This window comes from Dreissena polymorpha, chromosome 1, assembly GCF_020536995.1.
Source record: "Dreissena polymorpha isolate Duluth1 chromosome 1, UMN_Dpol_1.0, whole genome shotgun sequence".
Taxonomy (NCBI): domain Eukaryota; kingdom Metazoa; phylum Mollusca; class Bivalvia; order Myida; family Dreissenidae; genus Dreissena; species Dreissena polymorpha.
The window spans coordinates 111,247,135-111,269,076 of NC_068355.1; the positions used below are offsets into that span (position 1 = coordinate 111,247,135).

The following is a 21,942-nucleotide window of genomic DNA, read 5'->3' on the forward strand; positions in this document are numbered from 1 at the left end:
GACTTTTATTGTAATTAATTTAATTTTTTTTAAATCTGAATGTGACCATGTTTTTTGTGAACATTTTAGCATAAAATGAACATTGTAGAGGTCAAACCTCTTTTTTGTGTAGCAGCAAAAAAAAAGAGAAATTCCCATATTTATTATTTTGTTACCATGGTAAAACTTGTTTCAGATTGTGTTTGAGGGGGTACGAGGTATCAACTACCGTGGCGACATTGCCATTGACGACATTACTTTCTCACCAAACCCTTGTCAACAAATAGGTATTGAAGCATATGCGTAAATGGTATTTATCAATAATAATGGGACACCCAAATTGTTAACAAAATTCGGTTATAATGCTTTCTGAATGCTTTCTGAAATATTTTTAGTTGACTTCCTTTTGTGCTGATACAGTAGTGGTGTTTTTATTGTTAGGCATGTGAAATCTCTTTTTGTGATAGTATTACTTTTGCTTGTTAAACATATGGTTGCTTTAAAACCTCCAACAACTGCTGAGATAAAATAAATCATATTTCACATTTTTCATTTGTGACATTAAACTGAACATTATATATTTGTTTGCAATTGGTAGAACTCTGACAAATGTAGGATAAAACACATCTTCATTTAGTTGCCAACCTGTGTGACTTTGAACTGAACACATGCGGATGGACTCAGCTGACGACAGACATCTTTGATTGGACACGCAGAAGCAGCGGTACCTCCTCTGTAGGAACAGGGCCAACTAAGGATCACACCTATGGCACCAGCACAGGTAGGAAACCATGTGTCATGAATAATTTGAGCCTCTTTCTGAGAAAACTGGGCTTATTGCATGTGCGTTAAGTGTCATAGCTCATTACCCTGTGCAGTCCACACAGACTTATCTGGGAGAACAATATCTGTATATAATGGGTTTTTGTTTAGAAAGACCTTTTTTAAACAAAAAATCCAGAAAGGAGGAAAATGTTGTCCCTAATTTGCCTGTGCGGAATGTACAGGCTGATTTTGGATGACAGTTTATATAAATGCATTAAGAGTACATTTTCCCAGAGCGTGCCTAAATTTCATGTATTTGAAAAAAAAGGAAATTACTCCTAGCGTTCTTTTTAGAAACTTGTGTATTTAAATGAGATTTCCTTTATTTTGCGAACCTGTTAAAACCCAGAAGCTATATACAAAGGGTAGAACAACATATATCACTACATCATCTGTCTTGCAGGCCACTACATGTACACTGAGGCCAGCGCTCCAAGGGTACCAGGCGACTCGGCACAGCTTGTTACCACACCCTATTCTTCACCACAGGGAGGCTGCCTCAACTTCTGGAGCAACATGTACGGCGCAACCATGGGAACACTCAACGTAATCATGAATAACGGCGCCTCGTCTACAAAATTGTGGTCTCGTAGTGGTAACCAAGGACCTAACTGGCAGCTTTGGCAGGTTTCTGTTCCAGCCAGCGCAAACTACACGATCATGTTTGAAGGAATTGTGGGTAATGGGTTCACCAGCGACATGGCCATCGATGATGTTTCAGTGACAGCAGGGTCTTGCACTCTTCCTGGTGAGAAATCGTTGACCTAAATTCTTATACTGCATGTACAAGTTTTATTTTAATATCTCCTTTCAAAGATAGCGGCATCTAGCAATCACACTGTCTGTATGTCTCTGGGTCTGTTTGTGAATCCTGTTGGTCTGTGCCTTTGTGGAAAACTTGCTGTCTTTGCTATTACTTTGCCTCTTATTGATCGATTTTGAAATACGTTGGCACAGTCATATGTTGATGTGTTGCATTTAAAACTTGTCTCTCTGTCTTAAATGTTTTGTTGTCTCTTAGAGATCAGTGCTGAAATTTGACAGCTTGTTTCTGACGTAAGTGAACGAACACAAATTAAAGCAAATAAAACAGGCATATATGTAATTCTTCCATAAAGAGGCAATCATTAAAACACTAACTTGAGACTGCTTTATGTGTTTTTACAATTCAAGCTTACTCCAATTGTTTTCCAGTCCTGAATTGTTTTGCCAACAATTATCTATACTTTTATTTGTTCAACATATGTCCTTTGCTTTATGGTTCTCTGAATGGATTGCAGATTTTTGCATGGCCTATTTGTACACTTAATGTTAAGATTAAATAATCTAATCTAAGGTCAAATGTTCATCTGCGTAAAACATGTAGCAGTAAGTCAAAAGTTAAATGAATGGATATGCATTCTTGTCTGGATTGCAGGTAACTGCAATTTTGATGACGGCACAATGTGTACATGGAGCAACCTGCGCAATGACAACTTTGATTGGCTGATAGGCAGTGGAGCTACTACCAGCTCCTTTACTGGCCCCTCCTCAGACCACACCAGGGCGAACTCTGGAGACAACAGTGGTACGCATTCATTTCTGTGGATCCAGATATTTTGTGGAAATCATTTGTATAGTAATGAAAACTGAAAACTTGAATATTACAATATGTCTCTACTTGTTTTGCGATGGGATCTTTGAAACAACTCAAGTTTGACTTAATCCTTTCCCACTCAGAAGCAAAGTGAAAACGCCAATGTGCAAACAGCATTAAACCAGAACAGCCTAAGAGTAACTCGCAGTCGACTGTTCAGGTTTTATCCAGTTTGTTGCTTATCAGTATCTAAAGGTTGGAAATGAAGCCTTAAACACTTTAATCTAGTAAGAAAAGGTCTTTAATAAAATTTATCTTTCTTAATGCGTCAAAATAGGTATCTAAGTGGTAAAGGGTTAATTAATACAAACTAAGAGTTAACTTGGCAGCTCAAGATGATGATGTTTGGGTGTTCATACATTCTCACTGTGGACGTGTCTTTCACAATTTAATTTGTTTATTTATAAAAGATTAAACAAAATCTGGAAAGAAGAAACATAATGTTATTGTTGTAAACTGCAGAATTCTTATCAAAACTTTTGTTTTTACCACATTTATATAGCGCCCTTTTCATACAGTATGTGCATTCAGATGCGCTTTAAATTTTTTCCCCCAATCACTGGGTCATAAGTCGTCCGTTAACATTTTGGCGCAGTATCAGCCACAGCACATTGGCTTATTTACCTCACAGGTACCCATTTATACACCTGGTTGGAGTTTAAGTGAAAGATAGAATTCCTATTTGATGACGCTGTTTAAGTCCACAAACAGACATATGACATGGATTGACATGTGGACTGAGGCTTCATAGAAATCCTTGCACATTTTTTTTTCTTCCAGTTCTTACGATTTATTTCCTGTTTTTTCCAAAACTCTTCATGCATTATCAGCGGTGCAAAGAGTTATTATGCAGGACATTGTCAATTCCATGGGTTCATATATATCTCTTACAATAATTTTTTCTCTCTTTTACACCATTTCTTTTCTACATAACCATCGAATGACGTAAAATTTTACAGGCAAGTACCTGTTTATTGAGACAAGTGCCCCGAGGGTTCCAGGGGACGTGGCACGTATCTCCAGTCAGACTTTCAACCCAACCACAGGCATGTGTATCAACTTCTGGTTCCACATGTATGGCTCCACCATTGGCACACTCACAGTCTACCTGGTTACTGGGGCAACCAACACCACGCTCTGGTCACTGAGTGGCGACCATGGGGACCAGTGGTTCAATGGACAGACTGGATACTCGTCTGTTACTCCTTTCACGGTATCCTTCGACTCTATTGTTTCATCCCCTTCCTAGAGATTAAGCCACCCCCATGTTTTGCAATTAATGACATACTTTTGATGAAGGTTAACAATCTGGTTTTGAAAAAATACATCGCATATTGTTTTGGAGTTCAAAGCATTTGAATTTTAGATTTTGTTTTAAAAATAATATAAAATGTTTAATAAAAGTGTGCAAAAAAGATTACTTCTGTTGTGTTGACACCATAATAAGGAAAAAAACTTTAACTTTGAACTCTCTGTTTTGTCGATTTGCATAGGTTTTTTTTAACTTAAAATTTCTTGTATTTTACTCTTATGTGACTTTTTTTTTACATTTTAGATCGTCTTTGAGGGTGTGCGTGGTCCAAGTTACCTGGGTGACATTGCGCTTGATGACATCTCGTTCACACAATCTAGTTGTGGAGGTAATAATATTTTTAAAAAATTAGTAACCTATGACACAGATCTCAAAACTGGCATTTGTAACAAACAAATCATGAAATCTTTTTATGTCAATAGTGTGTCCTGCAGTTAACACACAAGATTACTTTAATCCTTCAGTTTTATCCTTGAAGAAATTATCACTTTGACCAATTTTATTTTCGTACAAATTCCTTTTTACCACAATACTATGTTTAATAAAAAATAATATTGAAGGGAGTGACGAAGTTACATTTGTCAGCCGAATAATTCTCACCGGCCTTTTTCTGATGCAACTCTTAGCTGTAATAGCTGCTTACTTCATGATAATAACACATCTGCAGTGCCATGCAAAATATGTCTAATGCATCTAGCATAGGTCCAGACAAGCCTGGGCATATGGCCAGTCTGGGCAGGAGCTACCCTGTCTGCCATTAAGTGAGGAAAGTTTTAGCAGATTTGTCAGCAGATAGGGTAGCTCATGACAAGACTGAGATTGTGCAGGCTAGTGGTCTTGAGCTATGAAAGATATAATTGCATAAGACCACTTTAACGCGGCTCCTATATGATTTTGTTTGCCCAGTTCAACCACCAGAAGCCTCCCCATCTGGTCAGTCAACATCTAGAACTTCACCCTCTACAGTCACCACTCCAAATCCAGGCTCCACCCCAGGTGAGGCAAACATACTGGCTTGTAAGAACAGCTTCTTTTAACAGTGAACTTTGTGTCCTAACAGGCCGTATTAATTGTAGTTGAATTGTGTCCGTGAAATGCAGTTCATATTTGAATAATGAAAGTATTGTATGGTAGCTATCTTTTCTCTCCCATTTATAACTTTACAAAATTCTGTGTATTCTTAGAAATAGAAATATTCTATAAGAAATAGTGACAAATATGGGTCGTATTCATACAATGAACATATTATTTCTTTTTTTGCTCCCAGCTTCCACCATCTATGACTGTGACTTCACCAATGACTTGTGCATGTGGGGTCAGTCCCCTGACGATAATTTCGACTGGACCCGAGCCCAGGGGCCTACAGGGACTCTCATGACTGGACCTACCAATGACCACACCTCCGGAACCAGTGGGTTTAGCTTCAGTTGTTTACGCTAATTGTATAAAAAAGACAACTGTATCTATGATGGTTGCATATACTTTATATTTTGCAATATTTCATGATGGGCAACAAAATTGAAATTTCTATGTATGAATTATTTAAAATAACCTTCATAATTAAGCATTATTGAAAATGTTTAAAGTTATAAGAACTGTGTTTAATCTCCACATACTAGTTGTGGTATTTTTATGCCCCCACAATTATAGCTGGATGCTGTGTTAACTTAAGGTTGCTGTATCAGTAATGCATCATATTACATTCCAATCTCCTAGGCAACGGTTGGTACGTGTATATTGAGACCTCTGCGCCGCGCAAACCCAACGACACGGCCATCCTCCAGAGTCCCGTGATCTCAGACCAGCAGACTCGCTGCCTCAGCTTCTGGTACCACATGTACGGCACGGATATCAACACCTTGCTCGTCTACCAAAAGTCTCAGCAGGGAACCGGCCTCGGCAACAACATCTGGAAGAAGTCTGGTAACCAAGGCAACCTGTGGGTCCAGGCCACTGTTACCCTCCAGCCACAAACTGGTGGCTACAAGGTACTATAATCAGAGGTTGTTTATGGATCTGAAAAGTAATGGAAAATTGGCTTTGTTGGGGAAATAAAATCATGTAATGAGTAAAATTTGTTCTTACCATATTAAACCCTGTTTAATGGAGTGTATTTTTAACTAGGGGTTATCTTTAGTTGGACTAATCTATGGCTATAATTTGCCAATTTGTGTACCTTGTTTTGGACTATCGGTAAACTTGTGACAGCTTTATTAAGTATTAGAAACTAAGAGTTTGCATTTTATGGGTGTTTTTCTTCGCCCGCTACATAGCACAATAGTTATTAGCCTGTATTTATTTCCTTGATGAGCATTTTAAGCGTGATGCTTATTTCTTGAATTGTTAATTTGAATTTATTATACATGAATTGCATTGACTCTTTTGCATGAATTTTAAATTAATTTTAATATCTTATGATACTACCGGTACCAATGCACAACTTTTAATTAATGATAATGCCTGTTTGTAGCACACCAAAAATCAACCCAGATACCTGAGCATGATACATCTGTATACACTCTATTGCACGCTAATATGGATCTCTGATCAATGAGATTTTTCTATATCTCTTTATAGCTCTATCTCCATTGATGTTAACATGTTCCATTATATTATGTAGATTATATTCCAAGCCTTGCGTGGACTCAACTTCCGAGGAGATATTGCTCTTGATGACATAAGAGTCTCTGTGGGACAGTGTGCTCAAACAAGTAAGATCATTGTTACAGTAACAGTGATCAGGAATACTCTAATAAAGTGTAAACTGATGGGATAATAAACATTGATGTTTCTTCAAGAAATAATATCAAAGATTATTTCAGAAATAATTTCCAAGTGAAAAGATTTTGGACTTTAAAATGAACAGAGAAATATATTTGAGTTGAAACTTGTTTAAGGGGTTGGTTATTAAGCTGCTAATTATTATTGTGGATTATTGAACTCTTTACCACTTAGATCTGTATTTAACCCTGGGCTTAATGCACGTGGGTAGCGTGTTGTGCCAGTTAGATACAACACTCTCCATCTACACTGGATTTTTATTTTGAAAGGACTTATATTATTATTGAAATGATAATTGCTTTTTGCCCCTTTCAGACAACCCCACTGTGTGCGACTTTGAGCAGAGCACACTCTGCAGTTACACCCAAGACACCACAGACACGCCAAACTTTGACTGGACATGGATAAGTGGAGGTACAGCAACAGTGGGTACCGGACCCACCACGGACCATACCACAGGAACCAGTACAGGACACTATGTGTACATTGAGACTTCTGCTCCCAGACAGCCCAATGACACCGCCAGGTTGATCAGCCCTTCGTATCAGCTTCAGGTACACGGATCGGGCCAATTTGTAGATGTGCTGGGTTTGATTTTTTTTTATTGTTGACTGGTTGTTTAAAAAGCAAATTTTATGGGCCTAACTTAAAAGAACTTTAAATTATTATGCTTTTGAACAAGATATTTACCTATCAAAGTCCTGAATTATCATTATTTTCTTAAATGTGTTGTCTAAACTAAAACAAATATGAAAAAGAAAATTCTTGGAATCTTTCCAATCATTAACTGCAGAAAAAATTGGTGTTTTTTTGTGTTTTTTTGTGTGTCCTGAAATATTATGTCATAAAAATTGGCAGTACAATAAAGTATCTCTTTAAGGTAGTGCACCTCTAATGGGCACATATCCAAATATAATCTAATTAATTATTTTCTTAATCAGCATCATTTCACTGAACTACATGCAAATTTGTAGGTAGGCTTTCCATGCTTTTTAAAAAAATATACCGATTTTTTCAAAACAACCCCCACGCTCGGCTTTTGTCCAGTTTGTTTTCACCCCTGGGGTATATAAAAGTTCCATAATTCATTCAAATTTCCAAATATGGGCATGCAGTTGGTGTGTACAGATGCTGTAAAGGTGTTTAAAGTTTAAACAAGATGAAATAAGTATTCTTTTACAGACATTTATTTTTTACAAATTTTTATCTATGGAAGAGCACCATGAAATGTAAGTGATTTCAGCCAAGTAAAAATTGGGTCGGTTAAAAACAAAGTGTCATAAAATTCAAAATAGTATCATTTAAGTCATATTTTAAACTTAGTTTTTATAGAAACACTATATACAGCAAAACTACCAAGAACTAGACAGATTTACCGTTTACTTTTTGAAATAAAAATAAAAATGCAACATGCATGGTTCGTATTTTCAACGGTAAATCACCCAATTTCGCCATAACGTTGTTTTAATTTTAATAATTGAAAAATGTGCATAAAAATTGCAACATATTTAACAATAAATATAGCTTATATGCCATATTAAATCAAATTACGTTAGAAAATAAATAAAACGCGTCGCAAAAAAGTATACGTCGTCGGCAGGATTCGAACCTGCGCGGGAATATCCCAAAAGATTTCTAGTCTATCGCCTTAACCACTAGGCTACGGCACCTAATAGTAGGCTCTTCAACCTTCGAAGAAATCGCGGGAAATCATTAGAGGTGCACTACCTTAAAACTATGGTTTCTTGTGAATTATAATTCTATCCTTAACTTTGTTGTGTTTAAATAACAAAACTTGAACAGGAAATGTTCTTAGCATCTTTTCAATCATAAACTGCAGTAAAAAATATTGTTGTTTGTTGGTGTTTTTGTTTGTGCTTAGCAAAATAAAGTCATAAAAATAGCCAATTCGTTAAAATTTTTCTTTAAAACTATGGTGTCATGAGGCAGCAGCTTTGTGCTAACAATTGTTCATTCAATCAAAGTTTTTACATATGCTTACCCCAGGGCTCTGGACTGCAACGTTAAGCATACATTCAAAGTTTTTACATATGCTTACCACCAGGGCTCTGGACCACAAAGCTTGAATACATTCATTCCAAGTGTTTTACATATACTTACCCCAGGGCTCTGGACCACAATGCTTGAAGTTCTGGAACCACATGTACGGGCAGGATATCAACACACTCAACGTGTATGTGACTGCCTCGGGCCAGGCCAATAACCGTGGAGCACCTGCCTGGACACGCTCTCTGAACCAGGGTAACCTATGGAAACAAGCCCAGGTCACCATTAACCCAACTGGAAGCTATCAGGTGCGATAATTTTATCATAGCTCATATAAGACTTTGTAGAAGTTATATTGAAGAAGATGAAAAAATACAGAAAAAGGTAAAATGGAGTTACAATTCAGTACTATATTTCGATACTTTTTCAGATTGTATTTGAAGGCATCAGGGGCCGTAACTACATGGGAGATATTGCTATAGACGATGTCATGGTAACAGCAGGTGCCTGCTCTGGATCCGGTGAGTTCACTTTTTTCCTTGCTTGCAATTTTCTCACACAAACTGTATTGTGTCATGCAATTGTTTGATAAATATCTTTATTTATGATGGCATTAATAATAATACTCTCATATTAACTAATCACACTTGATCAGTGATACATATTAGATGATGAATTGATCTTTCTTAATAGAACACCAGTAATGTCTTCTAAATTTTAAATGTATCTGTACACAACGCTGTCCTATATTACATAGCAAAATGTCTGCATGATTCTCACTATGCCTATTTGTAATTATGCCCCATCAGGTGGGACGTGCGACTTCGAGACAGACACGTGTGACTGGACCAACAGTCAGACTGGGGATGACTTTGACTGGTTGCGTAACCGTGGTAGCACCACCAGTCAGTTCACTGGACCCAGCAGTGATCACACGAAGGTGGGTGTTTCCAATCTGAGCTTAAAGCATGTGCATAAAGTTTGATCCATGATTAGCTTGTGCAATCTTCACAGGCTAATTAGGGCCGACTGCAATCTGCACAGACTAATTAGGGCCGACACTTAGCGTATTTTTAGAATTTTCAATTTATAGGAAATCGCTTTTAACAAATATTCAGTTAAGGCGAAAAGGGTCTTCCCTGATTAACCTGTGCAGACTTCAAACTATTTCCATATCAAGAATATTAGTTTCACACTATACAATTTTAAAATGAATTTTGCCGGTAGCCAAGTTCGGAGAGTGTTGGACTATAAATGGCAGGATTGCAGGTTCAATTCCAGGAAAGGCCAAAACTATACATATGGGGATTGGTAATGATTTGTTTTTTTTAAGCAAATCTTTCCCTCTCTTTTATTCAAATAAGGCAGTTTTCAGTTATTAGCACAAGTATGTGAACTTATTGCTAGTAAACAAGTAAATACTGTGATGTTTAATTATACACTTTGTATGACTGAAATACTATTGAAAAAGGCATAAATCCAAATAAACAACCATACAAACTTGTTTTGCAGAGTACAACACTGGGCTACTACATGTTTATTGAGACAAGTGCCCCTAGAGTTCAGGGCAACAAGGCACGCCTCTACAGCCAGGTGTATCCTGCATACAATGCCATCAAATGCTTCTCCTTTTACTACCACATGTATGGCCTGGACATCGGTCAGCTGAATGTGTACCTGCGCCTCAACCAGTCCTCCTCATCCTTCTCCACGGAAGCCATGCGATGGTCGCTCTCCGGAAACTATGGCACCACATGGGCCCTTGGACAGTTTAACATTTCTACACAATACACAAGCAGTCCTTTCCAGGTGACCATATAATTCTTTTTTTTCCATAGACACCAACATTGCTTTGATTCATTAAATCTGGCAATTTGACTCGAATGTTTGTTGGACATTTGATTTTGTGTTTGAGACAACCAACATGGATTCACAAAAATCAGTGTCTGATGAATAATAATTCCTTCTTAGTAAATAAAATTGAAGTGGCTATAAAACATTGACATCATGTTACATTCAAAGTATATTGTTTTTTATCTATCTCAAGACCTTAATCTGAAAAGTTTTCTGGAAAATATATCTTGGTATCTTGGCTGTATAAACATTGCTGTGAATCAACAATAACACTGCCTCATATTTTCTTTTTTTCTATCCACAGATAATCATTGAGGGTGTGTGTGGCAATGGTTATCGTGGTGACATTGCCATTGACGACACAGCTATGGTTGATGGAGACTGTTCCCAAGTTCCAGACAGCTCCCAAACAACCTCCACATGTATGTTCTGCTCTGGTTACCATGGTTACCATGCTTAACTAATGAGCCTGATTCTGGGAAAACGGGGCTTAATGCATGTGTGTTAAGTGTCGTCACAGATCAGCAATTGTTTAACTCGATTTTCCCTAAGAAGGGACATCTTATAACAAAAAAAATCTTAAAAGTCAAAAATGTCTACTGCATATGCTTATATGAGACAACACTTTACGCAAATAAAGCCTCTTTTTCCCAGAGGTTTGCTCAAATGTAGAAGATTTAAAAAAAAATCAATTTAATGAAAGAGTGGCTAATTTTATTGATAAGAATGAAATAAATTCAAGTTTTTGTCACCTACCGGTGAAACCGGAGGGGACTTACGGTTTGGGCTCTGTGTGTCAGTCAGTCAGTCATTCAGTCAGTCAGTCTGTCTGTCCCTCACACTTTTCTGGATCATGCGATAACTTTAAAAGTTCTTCATATTTTTTCATGAAACTTGAAACATGGATAGATGGAAATATGGAGATTATGCACATCAAACATTTTGTTCCTTTGTCGAAAATTCTGGTTGCTATGGCAACAAATAATATTAAAAATATGACAAAGGTGGAGTTTCACCGGTAAGGGACCATATTGCTTGACAATAGCCTTGTTTTTTCACAATTCAGTTTAAAGTAGGAATTGTATACAGAAATCTAAAGCAGAAAATGTTGAGCAAGACCTTGTTTGTCAATCAGACCAACCAAATGGGGCCAGCTGCAATTTCGACTCTGACTTCTGCTCATGGTCACAAAGCACCACTGACCAATTTGACTGGACCCGTCAGTCTGGCTCCACATCCAGCTTGGGCACCGGACCACTTGGGGATCACACGGGTACAGTCATTGGACAGAATGGCTCGTACATTTACATCGAGGCTTCTGGTCTGCGCCGCGCAGGTGACAGGGCTGACCTCTTGACCCCAGTCATCTCTAGCACACCATCTCAGGTAGACTTACAGCCTTTGAATAAATGGTTTTACATCTGCAAAGCATGTTTGTTTGTTTTTTAAACATGTGATGTCAGGTTTGTTTGCAAAGTGAGATTAAAACGTGTTTAGAACATTTGAAATTAGAACATGTGTGTTATATTTCAACCAAGTTGAAAAATTTGAGAAATATTTAGTACATTTGGGTTAAAAACATTCTCACATAAGTCAATATTTAATATAGATTAATATTTAAAAAAAAAAGAAACTTTGTCAGAACATATGTTTCAACAATAACTCAGCTGAGTTCTTAACTTTTTGGTAAAAAACTATAAGCTGCTATAACCAAAATGAAAAACTAAATCTTGAGAATTCTCTAGTTTTAAACTAATAACATCTCAAATTTCAGATATCAGCCATGAGCCATCATGGCACTCTTTTTGAGTTTCTTTTTTTAATTTAACACTAATGTTGTTTTTTAATTACAGGGCAACTGTTTCTCATTCTGGTACCACATGTTTGGCAACTCCATTGGCCAACTTAACATTTACACCATTTCTGGCGGCGTTACAACACTACAGTGGACTAAATCAGGTGCCACCCATTAATTGTTACCAACATAAATGCGTTTGCAAGTGTATGTTACGTTGTTGTTTGTCTGGCAGACATTATATATAGCATTATATGTTTATAATTTAGTCTTTATTGAAAACTACAAACGCTATCACATACAATGTGGGAAAAAAACAAATGAATTAAATTATTTGAGGTATTACAACTGTAATGTGCAATATTCCAAAACCCATTGAAAGTATTATTTTCATAAATCTCATGCCATATGTGGTCTTATTACAAATTTTAGGGTGGCTTTCAATGCGAAAACAAATTTCATTATTTTTTCTGTATGATGACCCATAATTTGAATTTTCTTCTAAATTAAATTACCCATGGGGATAAACAAATTCAATAAACTCATATTTTTTAGCATTTTTTGTTAACAATGTTTGTATATTTAGTACAGGATATGATCGTTGGTGATAAAATAATATACTTCAAGACAATTGAGTAATAACAATAATGAAAAAAATCTTATTTATTATGTAAGGTCCTTCAAAACTACAAGTTCCACCCGCGTATGCAAAAATCACACATACACAATTTTCTTTTTATTTATAAGTTGTATGTTATTTCTTTGGAATTTGAGCATTTATATTTTAGCAGAGACGTGTGATCAGCTTAAATCAAAGTAAAAAAAGCACTTTACCCGTGTATATTTTGAACAATTCACTAAAATGTAATAGGACTATTAGAAATATTTTTCAAGAAATTCAAAACCACATAATGGCAAATGGTCAAAATATGCAAAATAAACAGAGTCATTTACCAATTCAGTTAACACCTTCAATGTTCTTTCTCTCTTTATACATAATTTTAATAAATTATGCAGTTATGCTAAATCTGCAAATGTAGGGATGGCGTTGGTGATGTGGGGGTGGGGGTGGAGGCATGAGTAGGTCTGAAAAGTGAAAAAAAAAGTTGTATACTAAGTATTTTCTCTGTTAACCAGGATCTTTAACATTGTTAGATTTAAATTCAAATGACCACCTAACTAACAAGCTTTTATTAATTAAATAACAATGTACAAACAAAAATATTAATGCAAAATTTCATAACGACACTAAATAAGCGTATACTTATAAGTTCCTTTGACATGGACAGGGCTTTCTACACAATATCCTGCAGTTAGTTATACATACTCAAGCAATTATGGTGAAACTTGGCATGCATATAAAAGGCAATGTAGGCATTAAGTACAGCCCTTCATTATGGTGAAACTTGGCATGCATATAAAAGGCAATGTAGGCATTAAGTACAACCCTTCATTATGGTGAAACTTGGCATGCATATAAAAGGCAATGAAGCATTAAGTACAGCCCTTCATTATGGTGAAACTTGGCGTGCATATAAAAGGCAATGTAGGCATTAAGTACAGCCCTTCATTATGGTGAAACTTGGCATGCATATAAAAGGCAATGTAGGCATTAAGTACAGCCCTTCATTATGGTGAAACTTGGCATGCATATAAAAGGCAATGAAGCATTAAGTACAACCCTTCATTATGGTGAAACTTGGCATGCATATAAAAGGCAATGAAGCATTAAGTACAACCCTTCATTATGGTGAAACTTGGCATGCATATAAAAGGCAATGTAGGGATTAAGTACAACCCTTCATTTTTCCCTTTAATTGATCAGGTCATTGTTACTAAACATAGAAACAAAAAATCACACAAAATGGATCCTACGATAACTCAAAAAGTACTAAGGGTGCTTTGATAAAATTTTGTGCACATATTAAAGGGCATTATGCAGATTATTCAGTACAATATTTCTTAACTTAGTTGAAATCACTGTAACTTAAAAATAAATAAAGAAATGCACACAATCTGACTGCTGTTATTACTGAAAAACTACTGAATGTACTGGAATAAAACATGTAATTAAAATTTTATTTCAAATCATTCGTTTAAGTACTTACACATTTTTAAAACAACTTCATGTAATACTTTTTTAGAATAAGTGACTTCCACCCCTGTTATTAAGCATTGTCAAATACACAAATTTTAGCCCTGACCCAGCAATATTTTCAGCCAAAGGCCTTTTCATTACACTTCATGAAATAAGTTGGCTCAATGTTGGACAGTTCTGGGCTTAAGCACTGTTGAAAGCAATTTTTTTTAACACAGCCAATGGGGAAATGCAGCGGGTCATTAGATCTTTTGAAGACGAAATCACAAATTGGAGCAACTTTCTAAGTGCTGCCATAGCATCGTGTGCATTGTATGTTTCACCAAGCAATTGTAAAATTAAATCAACTTGCCTCAAGGACTGCTTTAGATATAATTTTCTGAATATTGATAGAGAATCGATAAAAGCAGTTATACAAAATATCAGTTGCACTTACATTTACCAAGATTGAAACAAAAATTGTTAAATCAAAACGACGACCATTATTAACAACTAAGCACACATTTCAAAACTTTTCAAGCCAAAGTATAATTCTTTTGACAGCCACTCATATTGACACTGGCTGCACAACTTTTCCAATGAATGTCATTGTACCGACACTGGCTTCACAACTTATCCAATGAATGTCATTGTCCCATCAGTCATGAAATGCCGGTAACTTGTAAAGCCTCTTGACTAATTGGAACAGTTGGCGTGACCAATGTTGAGAACTAACTTCCAGACTGGACTTCCATCCATGCATATGAGTAACCTGCGGGAGTTTCCTTCCTTCAACTGGAAACATAGTTGACATTGCAATCTTGTAAAATATTGACATGCAATACAGTAGATTCCACTTAATTGAATATCGGATAATCGAATAATTTGGTTAATTGAATAGAAATTGAAAACACCAAACCATTTGCATTTCTTCCCGTTGTAAAAACTCCACATATTCTGATAGGAAATACGGCGTATTTCGGTTAATTGAATAGTCAATTTTCTATTGAACACTATAATCCACACTATAATCCAGCAAAGAATGTCATAAATCTCCAAGGATACGCATCGGATCGACGATTTTGACAGACACGCTCAATTGACTGCCTTTGTTTTCATTTCACACCATTTATGTATGCAGCGTCTGTCAAAGGTCACGTGACTAACAGGTATAGTATGCGAGCAAGTACAATGCAAACACTGGAGTCTCCGGTGTGCAGTCAGGTGCAAACTTTCGAATGCAAACTGTCGAGTAACACACTTCAACAGTTTGTTGTTGCTTAGAAACAATTAAAGAGTGTGTTGCTGATTAGAAACAAATTGTTGACTATCTTGCTCTACAGTTTGCAATATGTTACACTATATTCTCAGTTCGTGTTTATAAACCTACACAAATGCCATACATGCCATAAATTTCCAAACCGATTCCAGGACATTGTGCTAAATTTTCCGGGACATTTGCCGATTTTCCTGGACATGTATACAAATAGCGATATATGAAGTCATACATGTATTTTTGGTTTGCATTTTTTTCGTGATATCCAATTAGTTAAATTACTTATGTTACTTACCTGGAATAAACAAATTTAACATCCATTTAAGATCAATGCACAAAAAAAATGTTACTTAAACAAGAAGAATAAATTATAATTAACATCGCAAAATTGCTTAAACAATTGACAAATTAAACATTTCTACATCCGTTACTAGATACAAGCCACGTGTTTTGCGTGTTTGAAAAGAGCACATGTGTATAAACATGAGATAGTTCAGTGCTGATTTAATTTTCAGTCACTGTATACACCTAAAACGTGGACTGTGTGTAACACGGGTGATGAATTCGGACGTTGTCATGGGTGGCGCCGATGTGTAAGCTATGACGTCAAACTGTTACAACTTACATTGTATGCGCTAAGCGTAAAGGCGTGTTGTTTGTCGCAATATGAGTGTGAATTAATCTGACACCGCGAAAATCCGGGTGAAACTGGATTTATTCATGAATGTGCATCGCGTAATCCGTTTAAACTACACAGCCATCAATTTTGAGCAAGCCAATTCACAACGAATTAACCCCTTTTGTTTGACTGTGACTTACGAGACAATCGACAAGATAGTAGGACCCCCCGTCAATTGATCGATTCTGACACGTAGCGTTTTTGCCTAATCGGACAGGCATTGCTTTGGAGATGACGCAATATCAGTGGCAAGTACAGATTTGCATGCTAAGATAAGGAACATAAAGGTTTTACTGAAATCCGGGACATTTGACATATTATGGGTATGCATTTCCGGGACTGTCCCGGACGATCCGCGACGTATGGCATGTATGACAAATGCGTCGCAGTAAATCATATCTAAACATGATGTCAAACAATCGAAAACGCACACATTTGTTAACACTACTCATCATGTTTTCACAATACCCAAAATTAAATCCAGTATTGACCAGATTTTCCAGTAAATCAGTACACAGTACATTACCTGTTTCAAAACTTAACTACCTGGAAGAGAATGGCGTCAAAGATACAGCATTCTCTTCGCTACAAAGTTTTCCTTTGACAGTGTATATACACCCACGCTAATTTTCGCGCGCTTTTTACCAGGACAATACATGAGCAATAGATGTTGCTAGCGTAAGCGTTGGGTAAGCAATAAAATGAAAATAGGAAAAATCATTACACGCACCGTATGGCGTGACATTGTACATGGCTGCATAGTTTTCGCTAGCTTTTTGTTGGGGGCAAAGGAAATACATGTGGACGTTTTATTTAAAGCTAGAAAGTGTGTTTTGGATTACAAAATTTGTATTCTCATTTGGGAATTCAACAAAACATTTATATTATATTTATAGTGGATTCAATATTAAATTCCAACATTAACTTTTTTTAAACGCTTTAAGTGTCGAAACAATGTTTTGATTATTCATGAAAAGCACAATTTCCAGGAGGATTACACCCGGTTAGTGAAAACATTTGAAAATATAACTGATTCCGTATAATTGAATACTCCGGATAATTGAATATTCGGACGTGACAAATGGGCTATTCAATTAAGCGAAATCTACTGTATCACATTTAGAATGCAACTAAACATAATATATTGGAATTTTATTAGGTTAATAATCATACTGCTGATCTACCAGCCATAAAATGCGAGAACTGCTGATGTACCAGCCATGAAATTTGTTTATAGAACAAAACCATGATGCTTTTAAGAAGATTATTGTTATTTTTGACATATTATTTTGGCTATTATTCTAGGATTGGGAAAATGTTCAGCTTATTTGGCGAAAATACTTGTATTTTGAATTGGGAATGGCTCAGACATTCTGAGCAAATATAACTATAGCAAATATACAAGTAAGTACAAGATCTAAAAAAAACACAATACACATTTACTTTTGGTTACTGTATCTCGATGTTTACAGTAAAGAGAGCATAGACAAAGACCATAATATAATGATAATAATGCCCGTAATTTACATCTTTGAACTAAATGTATACATAAATGATTACCGTATGTGTATTTTATATAAACGCTCTGATCATATATCTGTGACCTTACCTGTTTCAAGTTTTGTGTTGACAACAAAGCATGGTATTCCACTTTTCCAGGTCCATTTTCCCCATTGTCTTCTACTGTGTGGGTTTTACCATACGCTGCAGTGTTAACCAACTGGCAGTCAATGTTAAAACACACTATGTACAGATTTTTTCTTTTTTCTACTTCATTTTTACTCGTTAACTGTTTTTTTGGTTACAATTCATTGTTGTTTTTAATGTTGTCGCAAAAATATATTACCTTCGGCTCATGTTTTACACAATTTTTAAAGAAAAATCTATTTTGACGTCGTTATATATTTTACTATGCATATCAGCGATACAATCTATTATGGAATTATATAAAACATGTTTTTATTTAAGATTTATACTTTGTAAATAATAAACCAAACAAAACAGACATCTCACGACTTCAGTTACGATATTTACCGACATAAGCCGATGTCAACCGATCTTACACAAAAAACGCGGGAAATGATTACAGTTGTACTACCGTAAAACAAAATTAAATGTAAAATTGGTATAGTAGATGAATAATACTTAAATATGTATTTTTACGCACTTGTTGTCTGATAGAAAGTTAAATTTAATTAAAGATCTTTCTTACAATATTCTAGTTTTAAAGGCTTCATTTCCAATCCTTAGAAACTGATGAGCCACAAACAGCATAAAACCTGAACAGACTGCGAGTTACTCGCAGGCTGTTCTGATTTAATGCTGGTTGCAAAAGCCATTTTCATATGCTTCTTTTGGATGAAAGGGTGAAATTGTGATGTATAACATTGTTGATTCTCTACAAAATGATTCACATATGAACCTCACTGTAGGAAAACGGGGCTTAATGCTTGTGCATGAAGGGGCAATCCAGATTAGCCTGTACAGTCCACATTTTCCGCTTTCATGAAAATTTTCTTTTAAAGAAATCTCTTTTTCGTGAAATTTCATAATAGGCAGGAAGGTGTTGTCCATGATTACCATATGCAGACTTCACAGGCTTATTTGGGTCAACACTTTACGCACATGCATTTAGCCCAGTTTTCCCAGAGCGATACTCAAATACATTAATAATATGTGTCTTGTTCTGTGAAAGCTGGTCATAATGCATGTGTGTAAAGTGTCGTCCCAGATTAGCCTGTTCAGTCCGCACAGGCTAATCAGGGACGATACTTTCCGCTTAAACTTGATTTTCTGTAAGAAGGGACTTCTTTCAAACTAAAATACCATAAAAGCGGAAAGTGTCGTCCCTGATTAGCCTGTGCGGACTGCACAGGCTAATCTGGAATGACACTTTACGCATATGCATTATGACTAGTTTTCTCAGAACAAGACACATATGTAAGATGCTTAATATCTTATCATAATGGCTAACATTGTAGATTCACCTCAATTGACATATGTAATCCTTTGTTGTTCAGGTACTCAAGGCAATGCGTGGAAGCAGGGAAGCTTCAACCTTATCAGTCTGACTGACTTCAAGATCATGCTTGAAGGCACAACAACTGGTGGTTTCCAAGGTGATATCGCCCTTGACGATGTATCACTGGACAGTGTGCCATGTGCCAACTCCACAACCATTGTGGGGAGCAGTAAGTCTTGTCTTTTTGAATTCAAGTTTTACAGAACGTGCTATAATCTGTTAGTGACTTAAAACATTTGGATTTGTTATTTGTGGTTTCTGTTGCCATTTTCGATACACACTATTGAAGTATCTTTTAGATCTCCCTCCCAAAGACATCAAGTACTTGTTTTGCCCAGGAAATTGACTTAAGCATCTCAATAAGCACATGGCTTTTGATATAATAGACCTAAAATAATCAGGTTCTAAGTATCTCTTTTTGCATTTCCAGGGGTCTGCACATTTGAGACTGGACTGTGCGGTTGGACTCAGGATAAAACAGACCTTTTTGATTGGACGTTAAATGGAAATGGAACAGCCACCACGGGAACTGGGCCCAGTTTAGACCACACCTACGGCTCTGCACAAGGTATTGAATCACATAGACATGATGATGTGTTTGTCAATAATAAACATTTGTTTTCTATTATATTGTCTTTTGTCGGTTTGAAAAGGTGCTTAAAAAAGGGAAAATGTATTTGTAGCCATAGTTTACTGTTTGGAAAATAATAAGTATATTTGGCCAAAGGAGTTCTTATAGAAGTTCACTTTAGTAAATTATATATGATATTGACCTTATTTTTTTTTTAATTAATTGCAAGTCTTGGTCTATACCAAAAAAGTACTACAATAAATTTATCATCAAAGCTTTGTACATTGATCTGTTCAAACATTTATTTTGGTATGATGTACCTTTCCTGTGAATAGGTCACTCGATGTACACTAAAGCATAAATGTATCTTCAAAGAATTGTATATTGATTTTGAAAAGCCATTATTTTGGAATAATGCAATTTTCTCGTTGATAGGTCACTATATATACACTGAAGCATCATCACCTCGAAATGCTGGCGATACTGCGCGGATCATCACACCAGTTTATCCCGCTACCTCTGGGGACTGTGTGAAGTTCTATTACAACATGTACGGTATTACAATGGGCACCCTTAATGTACGCACAATGACCAATGGTCAGTTGAACGGGAATATATGGACAAAGTCTGGGAACCAAGGCACCAACTGGATACTCGCCCAGGCAACTGTTATAAGTTCAATACCATTCCAGGTGAATTTTCAATTATCTCATAATTGCTATATGTGTCTTGTTCAGGGAAAACAGGGTTAAATGCATGTGCATTAAGTGTCATCCCAAATTAGCCTGTGCAGTCACAGTCTTATCAGGGAAGATACTTTCAATCTGAAGTGGATTTTTGCTGGGAAGAAACCTCCTCAAAACAAAAACTACCAAACAAGCAGAAGGTGCAGCCCATAATAAGCAAACTTCACAGGCTAATCTGGGGCAATGCATTAAACCCAGTTTTTCCAGAGCAAGACTCATGTTTATGTTTTTCTAATTAGGTGCCAAAAATATATAATTCTTATGAACTTTTATTAAAAACAACCATGTTTCAGTTACATACTTTGAAACCATTTAATAGTTGTCAGTGTGGATCTTCTTCATAATAATACTAATTACATAATTAACCCAATCTACTGCATCTTTTTAAGAGGATCCTCCTACCTTTGCTTCTTTATTCAACCTTCAAATTTAAATAACCACCCCCCCCCCCCCATTTTTCAGGTAGTGTTTGAAGGGATAGTGGGACGTAGCTTTTACTCTGACATGGCCATCGACGATTACCAGATCACAGTGGGACCCTGTGCAGCCCCAGCGTCATGTGACTTCGAGACAGGACTCTGTGGCTACACCAATGTGGCTGGGGATGACTTTGATTGGGCGCGGGATGCAGGCGGCACTCCCTCGCTCCTTACTGGACCCAAAACCGACCACACAACTAACTCCCCTCAAGGTCTAAACAACTTGTTTGGTGATTTTTCTTTGAAAAAATAAATGTGAAAAATAAATGAGTTTCATTCTTGCATGTGAGGAAAGTGTTATCCCAGATTAGCTTGTGCATTACACACAGGCTTATCAATGACAACACTTCTGTCTTAAATAAATGGCTTAATATTTGTTTAGACAAGCGTTCTTTTTAAACAACAAATTCCATCAAAGGGGAAATTTGTTGTCCCTGGTTAGCCTTTTCAGACTGCATAGAAGTTTTTGTTTGCAAATAGTTTTTGTATTTATCATTAACCCATCTTCTGTGAAGATTATATTCTTGTTGCTATTTCAGGTTATATGTTCATTGTGACCAGTGCCCTCACAATATTCTTGTTGCTATTTCAGGTTACTATATGTTCATTGAGACCAGTGCCCCTAGGGCGGTTGGAGATAAGGCGTGGCTCAAGAGTGACCCCCTACCCCCCACTACTGGTTCCTGTCTCACCTTCTGGTATAACATGTATGGAATAGGTAAGAAGGCATTTTTATACCCCTTCAAAAGAAGTTCTGTTATAAAAATGGAAGGCATCACTCTGGCAGTCTGTTTGTGCATGTGTGCTTCGTCCAGCATTATGAATGTGATTCTGGTCAAACTTCTACACAATAATTATTTGCAAGTGTTACAGGGCATCTTTTCAATGTTTTGTCCATGTATT

At 36.4% G+C, this 21,942-nt stretch overlaps 1 protein-coding gene across 1 annotated transcript in view; it reads left to right on the top strand.

Moving 5' to 3' along the window:
• LOC127844445 (MAM and LDL-receptor class A domain-containing protein 1-like) overlaps nt 1-21,942 on the top strand; it is a 146,457-nt gene that overhangs the window by 87,305 nt on the left and 37,210 nt on the right. Inside the window, exons 87-109 of the mRNA XM_052374653.1 lie at nt 176-266; nt 617-760; nt 1,208-1,552; nt 2,222-2,371; nt 3,400-3,653; nt 3,996-4,080; nt 4,659-4,748; nt 5,020-5,163; nt 5,469-5,740; nt 6,373-6,463; nt 6,849-7,087; nt 8,660-8,848; nt 8,971-9,061; nt 9,350-9,480; nt 10,053-10,349; nt 10,699-10,816; nt 11,530-11,780; nt 12,248-12,353; nt 19,242-19,412; nt 19,674-19,811; nt 20,250-20,506; nt 21,023-21,251; nt 21,632-21,757. Coding sequence (XP_052230613.1) covers nt 176-266; nt 617-760; nt 1,208-1,552; nt 2,222-2,371; nt 3,400-3,653; nt 3,996-4,080; nt 4,659-4,748; nt 5,020-5,163; nt 5,469-5,740; nt 6,373-6,463; nt 6,849-7,087; nt 8,660-8,848; nt 8,971-9,061; nt 9,350-9,480; nt 10,053-10,349; nt 10,699-10,816; nt 11,530-11,780; nt 12,248-12,353; nt 19,242-19,412; nt 19,674-19,811; nt 20,250-20,506; nt 21,023-21,251; nt 21,632-21,757 — 4,009 coding nt within the window. The remainder of the gene's footprint in view (nt 1-175; nt 267-616; nt 761-1,207; nt 1,553-2,221; nt 2,372-3,399; nt 3,654-3,995; nt 4,081-4,658; nt 4,749-5,019; nt 5,164-5,468; nt 5,741-6,372; nt 6,464-6,848; nt 7,088-8,659; nt 8,849-8,970; nt 9,062-9,349; nt 9,481-10,052; nt 10,350-10,698; nt 10,817-11,529; nt 11,781-12,247; nt 12,354-19,241; nt 19,413-19,673; nt 19,812-20,249; nt 20,507-21,022; nt 21,252-21,631; nt 21,758-21,942) is intronic.